General features: G+C 44.6%; 1 protein-coding gene across 1 annotated transcript; it reads left to right on the top strand.

Annotated features, from left to right (window-relative positions):
* Nucleotides 1–12,624: 12,624 nt before the first annotated feature.
* Nucleotides 12,625–17,267, top strand: LOC109753240 (ATPase GET3A). The gene is made up of 7 exons (XM_020312153.4): nucleotides 12,625–13,082; nucleotides 14,371–14,492; nucleotides 14,614–14,764; nucleotides 15,148–15,258; nucleotides 16,125–16,263; nucleotides 16,524–16,639; nucleotides 16,721–17,267. The coding sequence occupies exons 1-7, from the start codon at nucleotides 12,807–12,809 to the stop codon at nucleotides 16,895–16,897; spliced, it is 1,092 nt and encodes a 363-aa protein (XP_020167742.1). The 5' UTR covers nucleotides 12,625–12,806; the 3' UTR covers nucleotides 16,898–17,267.
* Nucleotides 17,268–17,804: the final 537 nt, after the last annotated feature.

Here is a 17,804-nt window from a genome sequence, read left to right as displayed (position 1 = left end):
GCGCATTCTTATATTGATTGTGATTACGTACAATATCTGTAAAGCATGAAAACACAAATAGTAGTGAGATTATCTTTGTAATGCACATGATATTGTAATATAATAGAGGCTCCCTGTAAACCCTTGTGTGCTATCACTGGATTCTGATGAGAGAGCCCATGTGTGTTGTAATATGGTGAGTAGATTAATATAATCTGGCACAACTACACAAAAAATAGGCTCCCTGTTGGGGGCCCAGATGTAAGGATAGTTGGTAGATGATAGGTTCATAATATACCATATAGAAAGTTTATTGCCAAACCATGATAACGAGAGCGCAGAGCCAGTAGGCAGATCATAGTGTAGATAATAGGGGTACACCATAACCACCATAAATAAATCAGGAAAGCAAAACTGGCTGGAAAACACAGGGTTTTGCCGCTACATGCCAGCTCTATTCATCTGAAGGCGCACGGCTGTAACTATCAGTTTAGTCTATCAAAGACCGCGCGGCTCCCACCATTTCCGGGGTATTATGGTAGACCAACTCGAAGTGCGAAATCATTTAGCAGAACCGGCCCAATAGAGCTGTCGATTGCAGATGTCCTTGCTCCCCTTCCTGACAAGGAACATACTGTGCTTACTAAAGAAGAACAGAAGAGGAACATGTTAAAGAACAGAAGAGGAAGCATAATATTGAGATTCCCCTTCTTTCTATACAGTGTTGGTTGCCCACCCATGATGAATCAGAGCGCCCAAAGAAATGCAATTCCATGATGTCTCTCTATATGTGGCCACATGCATTTGAAAACTCAATTGGGAGCATTAGCTAATTAACCAATTAAATGTGTGTCTGTTAGCTAATGTCAGTATCATATCACATTCGTATTTGAAGAACCTTAGGACGTATGATTGGTCGGTTATTTAGCTTTAAAGGGTGAATAGCTGCTAGTAGGACACAAAGCACCTACGCAGATCGTAGTGTAGATATAATGGGAAAACCCTAAGCATCAGGAGTAAAATCAGCAAAGTGGACTGGAATATATGTGCTAGTATTGCCGGTACGGCTAGAAAGGCTTCGGATACCAGCTCTCTTCAACTGAAGGTGCGGTACTGTTAATATAAGTGTAACTCTCAAAGGCGACACAGCTCCCCGCATTTCCTTGCTAATCTTATAGGATTCAACTGGGTAGGCCACTACAATTCCTATTCCTATGTTTACAAAATCCTACGAATCAAAGAGGCCCGAAGAGTTCAAAGTGTCCATCACAACCGACGTATAGACCTCTACACTGCAAATGTCCCTGCTCATCTTCACTACAAGGAACATACTGTACTACTATCATACGTCCTAAGAAGAACGGAGAGAGTACTTATTAAAGAAAAACGGAAGAGGAACATGCTAAAGAAGAGCAAGCAGATTTTGGATAATAAAATGTTCGTTGCGCAGTGCCCACACATGATGAACCAGAGCGCATTAAAATTGCAACTCCCTGCTGTCTCTCTATATGTGGTGCACGTGCTTTTCGAAAGTAAAGTAGGAACATTAGCTGACCAATTTAACTTTATCTGTTTTAGTAATATCAGCATCATATCATATTTGTATTTGAGCAACAAGTTTGGAATTATGAGTGGCACGTTGTTTAGCTTGATGGATTCAGGAGCAGTGGTAAGTGCTACCTCTTGAGCACTGCGTTGGTTTTCCCTTGAAGAGGAATGGGCGATACAGTAAAGTAGCGTAAGTATTTCCCTCAGTTTTTGAGAACCAAGGTATCAATCCAGTAGGAGACCACGCTCGAGTCCCACGCACCTACACAAACAAATAAGAACCTCGCAACCAACGCGATAAAGGGGTTGTCAATCCCTTGACGGTCACTTACGAGAGTGAGATCTGATAGATATGATAAGATAATATTTTTGGTATTTTTATGATAAAGAGAAATAAAGATGCAAAGTAAAATAAACGGCAATAGAAATAGCTAAGTGTTGGAAGATTAATATGATGGAAAATAGACCCGGGGGCCATAGGTTTCACTAGTGGCTTCTCTCAAGATAGCATAAGTATTACGGTGGGTAAACGAATTACTGTCGAGCAATTGATAGAATTGAGCATAGTTATGAGAATATCTAGGTATGATCATGTATATAGGCATCACGTCCGTGACAAGTAGACTGAAACGATTCTGCATCTACTACTATTACTCCACACATGGACCGCTATCCAGCATGCGTCTAGAGTATTAAGTTCATAAGAACAGAGTAATGCTTTAAGCAAGATGACATGATGTAGAGGGATAAACTCATGCAATATGATATAAACCCCATATTTTTATCCTCGATGGCAACAATACAATACATGCCTTGCTGCCCCTGCTGTCACTGGGAAAGGACACCGCAAGATTGAACCCAAAGCTAAGCACTTCTCCCATTGCAAGAAAGATCAATCTAGTAGGACAAACCAAACTGATAATTCGAAGAGACTTGCAAAGATAACCAATCATACATAAAAGAATTCAGAGGAGATTCAAATATTGTTCATAGATAAACTTGATCATAAACCCACAATTCATCGGATCTCGACAAACACACCGCAAAAGAAGATTACATCAAATAGATCTCCAAGAAGATCGAGGAGAACTTTGTTTTGAGATCCAAAGAGAGAGAAGAAGCCATCTAGCTAATAAGTATGGACCCAAAGGTCTGAGGTAAACTACTCACACATCATCAGAGAGGCTATGGTGTTGATGTAGAAGCCCTCCGTGATCAATGCCCCCTCCGGCAGGACGCTGGAAAAGGCCCCAAGATGGGATCTCACGGGTACAGAAGGTTGCGGCGGTGGAAATAGGGTTTTGGCTCCGTATATGATGTTTCCAGGGTATATGGGTATATATAGGAGGAAGAAGTACGTCGGTGGAGCAACGAGGGGCCCACGAGGGTGGAGGGGGCCCCCCTACCTCGTGGCTTCCTCGTCTGTTGCTTGACGTCCACTCCAAGTCCTTTGGATCACGTTTGTTCCTAAAATCACGTTCCCAAAGGTTTCATTCCGTTTGGACTCCGTTTGATATTCTTTTTCTGCGAAACACTGAAATAGGCAAAAAAACCAGCAATTTGGGCTGGGCCTCCGGTTAATAGGTGAGTCCCAAAATAATATAAAAGTGTATAATAAAGCCCATTAATCATCCAACACAGAATATAATATAGCATGGAACAATAAAAAATTATAGATACGTTGGAGACGTATCAAGCATCCCCAAGAAGATCGAGGAGAACTTTGTATTGAGATCCAAAGAGAGAGAAGAAGCCATCTAGCTAATAACTATGGACCCACAGGTCTGAGGTAAACTACTCACACATCATCGGAGAGGCTATGGTGTTGATGTAGAAGCCCTCCGTGATCAATGCCCCCTCTGGCAGGATGCCGGAAAAGGCCCCAAGATGGGATCTCATGGGTACAGAAAGTTGCGGCGGTGGAAATAGGGTTTTGGATCCGTATATGATGTTTCCAGGGTATATGGGTATATGTAGGAGGAAGAAGTATGTCGGTGGAGCAACGAGGGGCCCACGAGGGTGGAGGGCGCGCCCCCCTACCTCGTGGCTTCCTCGTCTGTTGCTTGACGTCCACTCCAAGTCCTCTAGATCACGTTTGTTCCGAAAATCACGTTCCCGAAGGTTTTATTCCATTTGGACTCCGTTTGATATTCTTTTTCTACGAAACACTGAAATAGGCAAAAAAACAGCAATTTGGGCTGGGCCTCCGGTTAATAGGTTAGTCCCAAAAATAATATAAAAGTGTATAATAAAGCCCATTAATCATCCAAAACAGAATATAATATAGCTTGGAACAATAAAAAATTATAGATACGTTGGAGACGTATCAGTAAGCAGCTACGATGATGGTACTGAATATAAAGGCATGTCTGCATGCAAGTTGCGTGACTTTTGTCATTTGGGTCAGTCGACCATTTCAGGCGGTTGGATGAAGATCCTATGTCTCCTAACCCTTCTTCTTCCTCATCTGTGATTCTTCCAATACATAACATCGCATGGGCCGCCGGCCGAACCACCGGCCCCAACCCCCCGCCCTCCCCTGAACCGCCCCCACCGCCTGTGTTCCCCCGCCACCCCCACCCCCACCCCCACCCGCATCAAGTTTTCTTCGTTCGTGAGGCCCCACCACCTCCCACACAACCACCGTCCCCACCCGAGCCCCTTCCTTCGCACCGGCAAACTCCTGCGAGCTCTCAAAAATCGACTGACCCAATTTTGAAATTTAGTCTATTGTCATTTAACTAGTGTGGAATATAAAAGGGGAAAACCATAAGCATTGCAAGTATAGTGTTGAGCGTGCCATGGCAGATCTGAAGGTGCAAACCGGACAAAGGCAACTTCACAACCAATGTTTGCTTTCAACTAACAAGTAAGTGATGGACAAGAAATCAGAGTAAAGCAGTGGCGATCTATTTTCTTGTTGCGATAAATAAGTTGAGCAGATACGAAAGAGTACAGCCTCTGGTGTGGCGCCGTGTATGCATCTGCTGAGAATTTGACGGTGCTGCGGTAGCGATGGCTGTCGGCGGCGTGGAAGAAGATCTAGGAGGGTAGACGGTGGCGGTGGGGCGTGGTGGACGATACGGTCATAGGAGCGGCGTCGGCAAGGTGGACGACGGCGGGGATGAAGCGAGAGGACGGGATGCAAGGATCCCGGTCTGAAGCCGTGGATGAGAGAGGTCGATCTCTTGTAATGGACGAAGGCGTCGGGGTATCAGCTCCGGCATGGTGGAGGAGGATGGCGGTGGATGGGGTGGCGGACGGAGGAGGCTGGGGTGGAGAGGGTGTTTTGGCGCCCACGGAGTACGAATGGGGAAATGGAGGGAGAGAGGAAGGGGAGAACCATGTCTTCAGGGCGCGCTTGTCTCAAATGCGAGGAAATTTATAAACTTAGCCCCCGTTTAAAATTTCCTACATCACAACAATATTAGTCGGTTGGGGATAGGACGGTAATCTTGCATACACCGAATATTTGCCGACAAGAATTTGTTTTGGCACCCACCATGTATGAATCGGGGAGGGATTCGATTTCGGCCGAGGAGACACTGTGTTTTGGCGCCCACCGTGTAGTATGAATCCAGGTGAGAGGTAGTTATGTCATGTTTGAGTGAAATTACAAACCTACCCCTATTGAAACCTGTAGAAATCGAGCCGATAGGCTTTGCGTTTCAGGGATAGGCAGTAATTTCCATCTCGTAGATTTTGGTTTCACGCGGTTACTACGTCTTTCCCGGCTTCGTTCAAATTTTTGCAGAGCAAGAGTGCACGTTTGCCGTGCCAACTCAATTAGAATCCAGTTTGTATTCTATTTTTGTTCGGGCAGGATCCATTTTTTATTGTAATAAAATTCTATATACATCATTTTCTTATATATATTTTCAAAAGCACAACACCCTTTATACATAAATATGGTTTACAAATGGCATGATCTCAGATTCATAAGGCTGTATCCATCTTAATTTGGATTTTCAAATATTTGAAACCACTTTATGCTGAAATCCAATGTATGCATTCCTCGCTAACTGTCTCCAATTATTGTGTGTTTCATGCGGGTTTTTTACTTCTCAAACATGTATAATGTGTTTCACACACGCAACATATAGTGTAATCCCGTTTAGACATAATTGCATATAAACCATGCATTGTCTCTAATTAAAGAATCTATGGATCACTAATATTCATAAACTATATAACATTACACGTGTCCCCAAATTCAAATGAATATGCAAGTTTGATACACCAATTTGCGTTATGATATTATCGATGTCGTGATCTCTAGTTTAAATATTTAAATCCCCTTTAATTCAGATATTCATCTCATATAGCTATCACTCATGCTTATATAGGAGTATCTCTCTAGACCTATACGCGTGATCGTCTCTCGGGTATCTCTCGTGCTACCTGTATATCGACAATGATCTTTCATCTTCGTAACACACTGACGGTACTCTCTCACTCGACCTTCATCACTCTATCTCTCTCTAAGTATATCTCGCTCCCTGTTATGTGTCTCTAACTATGATTCTCCATGTGAAATCTCTTTCTCTCACACAAACACAAACTTTGTCTCCCGGGGTCTCATTTCTCTCTACTATTCCCCTGTGTGCCACTCGCACACCCCCTCTCACACAGAGATGTCTTTCGCTCCTTAGGTATGAGAAGCTACGACTCTTCCTCTTAAATATCTCTTTCTCACACACAAACACAAACTCTGTCTCACAGGGTCTCATATCTCTACACCATTCTCTTGTATGTCGCTCACACACACTCTCTCTCCCTAGAGATATCTTGCGTTCCCTCATATGTCTCTCTAGCTATCACTCTCATTGTGAAATATCTTTCTCTCTCGCAGACACAAAACTCCATCTCTCGGGATCTCATTTCTCTCTGATATTTGTTTGTATGTGACTCACATGCATCCTCTCTCTATCTCTCTCACACCCGCACACATAACTTAGCCTTCTGATCCACTCGACTCCTATCTCTAACACACACTAGCTAGCATCTTTATCTTTCTATTTATCTGCTTCTCCATCAACCTTCTTTCTCGCCCTCACTCTTGCTTCCTATCACGCACACTATATATGTTTCTCTCTACATGCAGTCATGTGCCCTCTTTTTATCTTTCTCTCACACACACATAACTTCACCCTCTGAACCACCCGGCGGTCATCTCCAACACTCAAACTAGCCGATGTCCCTCTAGCTAGCATCTATATCTCTGTATCTATCTGTAGTTTCTCCGTCAACATTTCTTTCTCGCATGCACTCTTGCTTCCTATCATGCACACTATATATGTCTCTCCATACATGCATCTATAGGTTGATCTCTTTTGCACAATCATTGTGTCTCACTCCCTCTGCTCGCCATAGATGCATGCTCTAGCCCACGCCACTATCTCTTAAAGACAAAAACACATGCTCAATTATCGGGCCTTCTTCCCTGCACTCTCACATGCATGCATATTGTCATACCGATCCGTCTCTCCCATGTCGTTGATCTTATGACTTATGTCTTCTTTCTTTTATCTCGATCATGTTGGGAATCGTAGCATAATTTAAAATTTTCCTACGCTCACCAAGATGCATCTATGGAGTCTACTAGCAACGAGGGGAAAGGAGTGGATCTACATACCCTTGTAGATCGCGAGCGGAAGCGTTCCAATGAACGTGGATGACGGAGTCGTACTCGCCGTGATCCAAATCACCGATGACCGAGTGCCGAACGGACGGCACCTCCGCGTTCAACACACGTACGGTGCAGCAACGTCTCCTCCTTCTTGATCCAGCAAGGGGGAAGGAGAGGTTGATGGAGATCCAACAGCACGACGGCGTGGTGGTGGATGTAGCGGGTCTCCGGCAGGGCTTCGCCGAGCTTCTGCGAGAGAGAGAGAGGTGTTGCAGGGGAGGAGGGAGGCGCCCAAGGCTTAGATGTTGCTGCCCTCCCTTCCCCCCACTATATATAGGGCCAAGGGAGAGGGGGGGCACAGCCTTGCCCCTTCCTTCAAGGAAGGGTGCGGCCAGGGGGGAGTCCTTCCCCCCCCAAGGCACCTCGGAGGTGCCTTCCCCCTTTAGGACTCTCCCTTCTTTCTTATCTCTTGCGCATGGGCCTCTTGGGGCTGGTGCCCTTGGCCCATATAGGCCAAGGCGCACCCCTTACAGCCCATGTGGCCCCCCGGGGCTGGTGGACCCCCTTGGTGGACCCCCGGACCCCTTTCGGCACTCCCGGTACAATACCGATAAAGCGTGAAACTTTTCCGGCGACCAAAATAAGACTTCCCATATATAAATCTTTACCTCCGGACCATTCCGGAACCTCTCGTGACGTCCGGGATCTCATCCGGGACTCCGAACAACTTTCGGGTTTCCGCATACATATATCTCTACAACCCTAGCGTCACCGGACCTTAAGTGTGTAGACCCTACGGGTTCGGGAGACATGCAGACATGACCGAGACGCCTCTCCGGTCAATAACCAACAGCGGGATCTGGATACCCATGTTGGCTCCCACATGTTCCACGATGATATCATCGGGTGAACCACGGTGTCGAGGATTCAATCAATCCGTATGCAATTCCCTTTGTCAATCGGTATGTTACTTGCCCGAGATTCGATCGTCGGTATCCCAATACCTTGTTCAATCTCGTTACCGGCAAGTCTCTTTACTCGTACCGCAATGCATGATCCCGTGACTAACGCCTTAGTCACATTGAGCTCATTATGATGATGCATTACCGAGTGGGCCCAGAGATACCTCTCCGTTTACACGGAGTGACAAATCCCAGTCTCGATCCGTGCCAACCCAACAGACACTTTCGGAGATACCCGTAATGCACCTTTATAGTCACCCAGTTACGTTGTGACGTTTGGCACACCCAAAGCACTCATACGGTATCCGGGAGTTGCACGATCTCATGGTCTAAGGAAAAGATACTTGACATTGGAAAAGCTCTAGCAAACGAAACTACACGATCTTTTATGCTATGCTTAAGTTGGGTCTTGTCCATCACATCATTCTTCTAATGATGTGATCCCGTTATCAATGACATCCAATGTCCATAGTCAGGAAACCATGACTATCTGTTGATCAACGAGCTAGTCAACTAGAGGCTTACTAGGGACAGGTTGTGGTCTATGTATTCACACATGTATTATGATTTCCGGACAATACAATTATAGCACGAATAATAGACTATTATCATGAACACAGAAATATAATAATAACCATTTATTATTGCCTCTAGGGCATATTTCCAACAGATCATGCGCGAGCGCACACACACACACACATCCCACGTATACATGTATACCTCTCGCACATGCACGTTCAAGGTCTCCTATGTCTCCATACGTAGTTAATTACCCTCAGTCCTAACGCCACACCGAATCGTTCTCTTCTTGTGTGCACATAACTTCCGCCTGGATGGGTAAAACACACACTCACACTTAACAATCTCCTTCTAGCTACCCCCCTTTCTCACTCTTCCCCTATATCCTGGAAACCAATAAGACCATCCCTTCGTTTAATTCCCGCCTACATGCACCATCGATATATAGTAGTCTTCATTGGTGTCTCTCGAACAAACACGTTCTCTCGATGTCGACTCCTCTCACGCGCACACGCCTTCTCTTCCCTCTCTACGGGCCTTTTCTCTCTCGCACCCCCTTGTTGGTGGCCTCTGCCATACACATCACCTCTCTACGATGAAGCCACGCACACTTAAATTACATTCGCCACCGAGGACTCCACGTCACACACACACACGCACACACCCACCCGCCCACCCACCCACACACACACACGCACACTAAGACTCCATCTCACACACACATGCTCTAGGCGGAGCATTTGTTCCTACCACCCTTCGTCCAACCTTACCCGTATGATAAACAATCACCTTAATTTACTTGTATAACATGGACAAATTCCACTTTACTTTAGTAGTTAGCAAACTTATCATCTCTACTCTTATAAAAAACCGAGTTGGTGATGATGGTGTGCCTGCCATCTTGTAATATAGACCTTCCGATCTATATCTGACGGATAGAAAGCAAACTATGACAATTTTACAAAAGATACCCGCACCTCTCTCCACATTTACAGATAAGGCCTTGCCTCGTTCATCCTTATCTCCCACAACCTCATTGCTGAGCAATTAAAAAAGGAAGTCTCTGGAACAATCTAGCATGGTGGCCGCTGCCGCCTGCCGGCGCCGTCCATCCCCATGCCTTCGCCCAGTCCGACCACCAATCACCACCACGCTCCACTCCTCCTCACATTATCTCTCATCTTTCATTTTTTCGATGAAATTCTCGAGATATCATTGTTTTGATAAAATTCTCGAGATATCATTAGTTTTTACACATGGGATTACTCCTGCATGGGTCAATCACAACAGGTGTTTTGTAAAATGCATCTTGATGTTCTGTGCAATGGACGAGCATCTTGCTAGTAATTATATAATGCAAATCACGAGCAGGAAGTGACATTTTTTTACACAACCACATTAACATGGCCACGTAAATCACTAGCTAAAGTGTAATACCATTATACTTATATCCCGATGCAAAAGGTTGAGTACATGTCCAAAGAGTAGAGTCGCACACACGCACTTTGTCTCTCAGAATCTCACACACGCCAGTTACGTGACGCCCCCTTAAGCAGACACGTATGTTACAATTTGTGCACCTGCGGGTACACGTGATGGTGCGCATTTATTTAAGCCGGACGGCGAACCCAAACAGTAGCTGCATTCATTCCCCTCCTGCCGCCTCTTCTCTATTTGCCGTCGCCCGGTAGCCATGGCCCGGCCAAAGGTAACGAAATACGCCATACTCCCGCCGGAGCGGCGCTTTAATCTGGAAATTTTAGTGGTCATGCATGCATCTTTTTGTGCTAGCACTCCTATATAAGGGTTGATCGGTCGCTTCCCGCGGACGTGCGCGGGCGGTGGAAGAGGAAGGAGAAGGGAAGCGGGCTGTGGAGTAATGTTTTTTACCATAATTTGTTAGGAAACCGAGTGCAATAATTGAGTAGTTTTGCAAACTACCGGTACTACACCTGAAACGGTTCAAAACCAATACCACCACCACGCCCGCGTCTGACCGCCCTGGCCGACCAACCCCCCTCCCTTGCTGACGCGCGCTTCCCATGTGAAATGGTCAGCGTCGCCCCGGAGTGTCAGTGTTGCATTAATGCCCAGCCAGAGCGGAGGCGACCTCTCACTGGCGCCGGCTTTGAAGCAGTGCGATGGCCGAGAGAGCGCCGCTTCCCGGTGCACGCGACTGCTCCGCGTCGAGGCTGGCTATAGTTTGGATAAGTCCCTTGAAGGAAATATGCCCTAGAGGGAATAATAAAGTTGTTATTTATATTTCCTTATATCATGATAAATGTTTATTATTCATGATAGAATTGTATTAACCGGAAACTTAGTACATATGTGAATACATAGACAAAACAGAGTGTCCCTAGTATGCCTCTACTTGACTAGCTCGTTAATCAAAGATGGTTATATTTCCTGACCATAGACATGTGTTGTCATTTGATGAACGGGATCACATCATTAGAGAATGATGTGATGGACAAGACCCATCCGTTAGCTTAGCATTATGATCGTTGAGTTTTATTGCTATTGCTTTCTTCATGACTTATACATGTTCCTCTGACTATGAGATTATGCAACTCCCGAATACCGGAGGAACACTTAGTGTGCTATCAAACGTCACAACGTAACTGGGTGATTATAAAGATGCTCTACAGGTGTCTCCGATGGTGTTTGGCGGGTTGGCATAGATCGAGATTAGGATTTGTCACTCCGTGTTTCGGAGAGGTATCTCTGGGCCCTCTAGGTAATGCACATCACTATAAGCCTTGCAAGCAATGTGACTACTGAGTTAGTTGCGGGATGATGCATTACGGAACGAGTAAAGAGACTTGCCGGTAACGAGATTGAACTAGGCATTGAGATACCGATGATCGAATCTCGGGCAAGTAACATACCGATGACAAAGGGTACAACGTATGTTGTTGTGCGGTTTGACCGATAAAGATCTTCGTAGAATATGTAGGAACCAATAAGAGCATTCAGGTTCCGCTATTGGTTATTGACCGGAGATGAGTCTCGGTCATGTCTACATAGTTCTCGAACCCGTAGGGTTCGCACGCTTAACGTTCGATGACGATCGGTATTATGAGTTTATGTGTTTTGATGTACCAAAAGTTGTTCGGAGTCCCGGATGAGATCACGGACATGACGAGGAGTCTTCAAATGGTTGATACATAAAGATTGATACATTGTAAGGTTATATTCGAACACCGGAAAGGTTCCGGGGGTCACCGGATAAATACCAGAGTACCGTGGAGTTACCGGAACACCCCGGAGGGTCAATGGGCCTTAGTGGAAATAGAGGGCAGCAAGGGAGCTATGGGGCGCGCCCCCCTAGGCCCAAACCGAATTGGTTTAGGGCTTGGGGGGCGGCCCCCTCTTTCCTTCTCCCCTCCTCCTCTTTCCTTCCCCTCCTAGTTGGACTAGGAAAAGGGGAACCTACTCCTAGTAGGAGTAGGATTCCCCCTTGGCGCGCACCCTATGAGGCCGCCGGCCCCCTCCCCTTGCTCCTTTATATACGGGGGAGGGGGGCACCCCTAGAACACACAAGTTGACAGTTGTCTTAACCGTGTGCGGTGCCCCCTTCATAGATTCCACCTCGGTCATATCGTTGTAGTGCTTAGGCGAAGCCCTGCGTCGATAACTTCATCATCACCGTCATGTTGCTATGCATCACCTAGATGAATCTTGCGTGTACGTACGATTTTTTTTAAATTACTGCGTTCCTCAACAGATTGACTGATAAGTGGGTGAGGCGTTCGGGCCGTTCGCTCCCAGACCGAACGAGTACACCACAGTGAGGTGGCAACAACCCGATGCCACGATTCATGCAGTGGGATCGTACGGCAGCGGGAGCATTCTGGGTGAGATGCAGAAATCTGATGTTCAGGCGTTATTATTTAAAAAAAAGAAATCGACTAAAAAAAAGGAATTAAATTAGTGGGAAATCAAACTCCTCCAAGATTCCTTTTGGACAGGGAAAAGAAAAATGCTTCCAGTACGAAAACGTCCAGAAGGGGAAAGAGATTTCCACCTAGGCGATTCGCGTCGTGTACCACCTGCCCCCATCTCCAAGGCGTCGCCCGCCTCCCACCCCCCTCCCCTCCCACCCAGATCTCCCTCGACCCCAACGCCCGCGCGCCCGGCCCCCGGAATCGGAGGAGCGCGCGACGATGTCGACCACGGCGGTGGTGCCGGCCGGCGACGTGCCGGACCCGACGGTGCGGAACCTCCTGGAGCAGGACACCCTCAAGTGGGTCTTCGTCGGCGGCAAGGGCGGCGTCGGCAAGACCACCTGCAGCTCCATCGTCTCCATCCTCCTCGCCTCCGTGCGCCAGTCCGTGCTCGTCATCTCCACCGACCCCGCCCACAACCTCAGCGACGCCTTCCAGCAGCGCTTCACCAAGTTCCCCACCCTCGTCAAGGGCTTCTCCAACCTCTACGCCATGGTGATTTCATAGCCCCTCTCCCCTCTCCCCTCTCCCCTGGCTTCCCGCCGGTTCAACTCGAATCCGCCTAATTCCTTGGTGTTTGCGTGGATTGGATGGGATGGATATACTCTGCCTGCCCGTGTGATGGCGCTTCGGTAGGACACTAGAACTGTGGGTTAATCCCCGAATTGCGGGAGGGGGAGGGGGATGGGATGGTACTGTGGAAGAGGAGAGAGTGTGCCAGTAGAATTTTCTTACGTTACTCCTATTTCCTACTATATGTGGGATACCACTAGAGACGTACCCCTACCAGAGGGCCCTCGTGATGGTTGTTAAAACTGGAAATTTCCAATTTGGGTCTGGTTTGGGTTTTTGTTACTACTTGTGATATGTGGGTGGTTGTGTAGTTATGGAAGAACCTGTATGTTCACCAACCTTTCGACCTGGAGCAAGTTAGTTGGCAAGCACGGCAATTTTCTGTCAAAAAATAAACTGAAGCACGAAAGTTGCCATGCTTGTCATCCTCGCGTCACTGAACTTGCTGTCGAAAACGTTTGGAGTTGCCATGTGCTTGTACCTGGCGTTCGGTACTTAAAAGATTCCTAATAATATGGTGACAATTTCATCTTACATGGTCCTTGGAAGGTGGCAGCTGACGATAAGGTCTGTGACTAGTGGAAAATAAATACGCTCTCTAGGAATTTCCTTTTTATGTGTTCTGCGGAGGACTCGGCTTTCAGAAGAAAGCAAGGTGTCTGACTTGTAGGAAAAAGAAGTACTACTCTGTTCCTAAATATAAGACGTTTTAAGTTCAATTCAATTTGAACTGCAAAAACGTCTTATATTTAGGAACAGAGGTAGTACCAATTATCTAGCATTCAATTTAAATATTACGCGAAGGGAAATAGAAAATAAGATGTCTGATTCATCGCAAAGAGGGCTTTCGTTTAGTGGAATCCTTATTACTGCATCAGTTGGTCATAACTTGTATGATCCATGTTATATACTCCCTCTCTCTGAGAACATTTTGTTCCAAGCCTTTTTTTTTACAACATATTCAGTTATTTACTGGATACACGATATAAAACATGCCCTAATCCAGTGATAATTTTCTTGTGCAGACTATTGCTGCCACTATGTTTTGGTACCTGGTCATGTGATTTTCCTCCTTCTTTTAGTACCTTTGTTGTTTTATAATCTGGGTTGCCACTTTCATTAGTCCCGCTCTTTCTGTAAATGTAAACTTTCACTCTTACTGGAAAAGGTCTTCTGGCTCATCGACTAAACTCTGATCCTTAATTTTCAGGAAATTGATCCCAAGGTAGAAAATGATGATTTCGGCAATGAAGGAATGGAAGGATTTATTTCAGAATTGACAAATGCAATTCCAGGAGTCGATGAAGCTATGAGTTTTGCTGAAATGCTGAAGTAATTATAGCCTCCAGTTTGGTGTTCACCTTTCTTCCCTTTGCAAGCAAAGTTTCTTTTTCAGCCCGCACCTCAATTTCCAGCAACTATCAGAGTCTTAACTTTTGTTCTCTTGCTGCAGATTAGTTCAAACAATGGATTACTCCGTTGTAGTTTTTGATACTGCTCCTACAGGGCATACTTTACGGTTGCTGCAGTTTCCAGCAACACTGGAGAAGGGCCTAGAGAAAATGATGGACTTAAAGAATAGATACGGTGGTCTGATAAATCAGGTATTCTTTATTCTTGATAAATTTCAACCTATTGGGTTAGTATGATTGTTGTCGCATACTATATTATGTATCAGTGCATTCCACCATGGCAGTACATTGTATAACTAACAAAAAAAGCAGAGTAAGTCTATGGTTTCGGTTCATTAGAGCATGAACTACCAAGATGCTGAGAAATTAATGGCAGCCTGAATGAAAGATGGTTGCATAATTGTTTGATATGTTGAGTCTTACAAAGAAAAATATTGTGATGACTCCATTGCACTGTTCCACTGTTTGTATTGAAGTTTAATGGTATAATATGCTTTTGATATGTACTTTCACATGCAGTAGAAACTTGTAATTGGACTAACTGAGTTGGACACTACAATTTATGGTCGTGACAGGCCAGTCGACTTTTTGGTCTCGGTGATGATTTGAACGAGGATATAATGCTTGGGAGAATTGAAGGCATGAAGGACGTAATCGAGCAAGTGAACAGGCAGTTTAAAGATCCAGTAAGACTACCAACCTTGAACCAAATAAATTTTGTCCATAAGATGCTTATTAATTGACTTCAATGGCTGTTCTGTGCTGCTCCCTCAAGTTGGAATTGTAGAAGGATAGCTAGTTATTTTTGTTGCTTTTGCTTTTTAGCGCTGGTATTGTTTTGAAAGTTGTATGCCAGATTTAATGTTTTGTGAGCTGCTCTTGTTGCAACTGGGCGTGTGATCCTGGAGCATTAGGTATGCTTTAGAGGCTGCACTCACTGGCTGCATGTTTTAAAAATCGGAATGTACTATTGACCGCAAACTTCTGTTATGGAGTCTGGGTAAACCCCTTCTGAAAAATAAAGACTCTAGGATGTTTATCCTGTTAACTCTGGTTTTAAATGGGAAGGCGTTTGTAGACTAGTAAATTAGGAACATGACCAACTGTCACTAGAAGAATATGCTTACGCAGTTATGCGTTACGTAAAAATAAGTCGAAAACACAATGAAGAATGGGCCTGTACCACACGGATCTAATAGTAGTCAACTCCAGCACATATAAATTATGGTCTTGTTGACTTCGCAATGATGTATTAGTGGTCCTGTGAGATTATGAAATTTAAATTTATTGTTAGAGGGTAGGTAGAACTGTTTCATGGTATGCTCGGAATCAACAGTTTGTGTAGTTTACTGTGGTGTACATGCTTGCAAAGCATGTATATGCAACAGGTTATGTGTATAGTATATGAAAGTTCTACTGGATTAACATATAATTTGGAATCATGCTGGATTATCCTATAATTTTACCATTAATTTATGTCTCTACATTATTGAAAGCACCTTATGTTAGACATTTATCATGTTCTGACTTATTTTTTTGGTTTTATTCTCAGGACTTGACAACCTTTGTTTGTGTTTGTATTCCTGAATTTCTTTCATTGTATGAAACGGAGAGATTGGTGCAAGAGTTAGCGAAATTCGAGATCGATGCACACAATATTATAATCAATCAAGTTATTTTTGACGAGGAAGGTTAGTACACAAAATATACTGTCTTGAGATTTCATTGGAAATGAAAACATACCAGATCCACCTTTGATTATCATAAACACATATTGCGCAAGCAGAGAATCTTGTCCTCGTGAACTTTGGCTGAATAGAGATTCTGTAGTGTTTAAACACGAAGCCTTTTAAAAACAGGACATAACGATGACTTTGCACAATGGTTTGTTTTGAACTCTTCTTAGTGCATTTGTGCATCTCTATCTAAAACTTGTGCCATCACCTTGCAGCCGTCGAGTCGAAACTGCTAAGAGCGCGGGTAAAGATGCAACAAAAGTACGTCGATCAGTTCCATATGTTATACGACGACTTCAACATCATCAAGTTGCCCTTGCTCCCAGAGGAGGCAAGAAATCCAGCACTGAACATTTTCGTACTCGTATGACTTACCAGTACTTGATGACAATTTGCTCGTTTTACTTTTCAGGTATGTGGTGTGCAAGCTCTGCAGAACTTCTCCAAGCACTTCCTGGCACCGTACAGTGCGGCGCTGAAAAGGGGCAGCGTGGAGGAGCTAGAAGAGAGAGTAGGCACACTGAAATCAGCGCTGCAAGAAGCCGAGTCGGAACTAGATAGAGTTAGGAAAGGGAAGCAGGTAGCATGAGCCTTTTTCACCTGTCAGAAGTTGTTGCACTCGGCGGACACCAGTTATAGAGATTTTGTTTGTCCTGCATTCTCCGGTTGATTTCCTCCATTTCCTGTTTGCTCAGTTAAATTTTTTAGATTTGTTGTTATAGTCATGAGAAGAGAAGTGTACTGTAAGCACGCGATATATATATAGGTGTCTTTTTTTGCCCTTGTGTTAGGGGGTCTGTTTGAGAGGCGATGCCGCTGTTTAGGAGTTGTTCTGGGCTGAGATTGGAATTGATTACCTAGAAACCCTTGTGCACTGCTGTAGTATCTTGTTAAACATAAGTTTGGAAAATCAATAAAGGATTGCTGAGAGCAACAAGTTGACCATAGTATAGCATAAATGTCTCAATAGCAACAATGAACACTCTTGACAAACTGCAATGCTCAGCAACTTTTGTCACCGACGCTTACTGGTGATGGTGATGGTGATGCAACATAGTCGCAAAGAGGCATGCATTGTATGTGCACATATCTAGAATTGCTTTTAAGCATGTACTATCTCTGTCCGGGTTTATTAGGCCCCCAGTATTTTGAGCCAAACTTTGTCAATTCATATGACTACTAAAATATATAATAAATGCTACAAAAAGTATAATTTTTGTGACATATAGAAAGAGCTTTCATCAGGATTGAGGAGTCGTCAGCAAAAAGAAGATTTGCAACAGCGGGAGCATCACAACATACCTTAACTCCAGACAAGCTACCACTCTCCTCTGCATTGGAAACTTAAATGATTAGCATTCTTGTTTTCTATTTCTCATGCAAGTCCTAAATCATCATACTATTTTGCGAAAATTTACTTGGGTAAGTTTTAACTTGATAGCGTGTGCCTAATTTTAAAGGAATTTTTCAAGACTTCGAAATACATTTATGTGCGT

This window comes from Aegilops tauschii, chromosome 5 (genome assembly GCF_002575655.3).
Source record: "Aegilops tauschii subsp. strangulata cultivar AL8/78 chromosome 5, Aet v6.0, whole genome shotgun sequence".
Classification (NCBI taxonomy): Eukaryota; Viridiplantae; Streptophyta; class Magnoliopsida; order Poales; family Poaceae; genus Aegilops; species Aegilops tauschii.
This window is presented reverse-complemented; position numbering and strand designations above follow the sequence as displayed.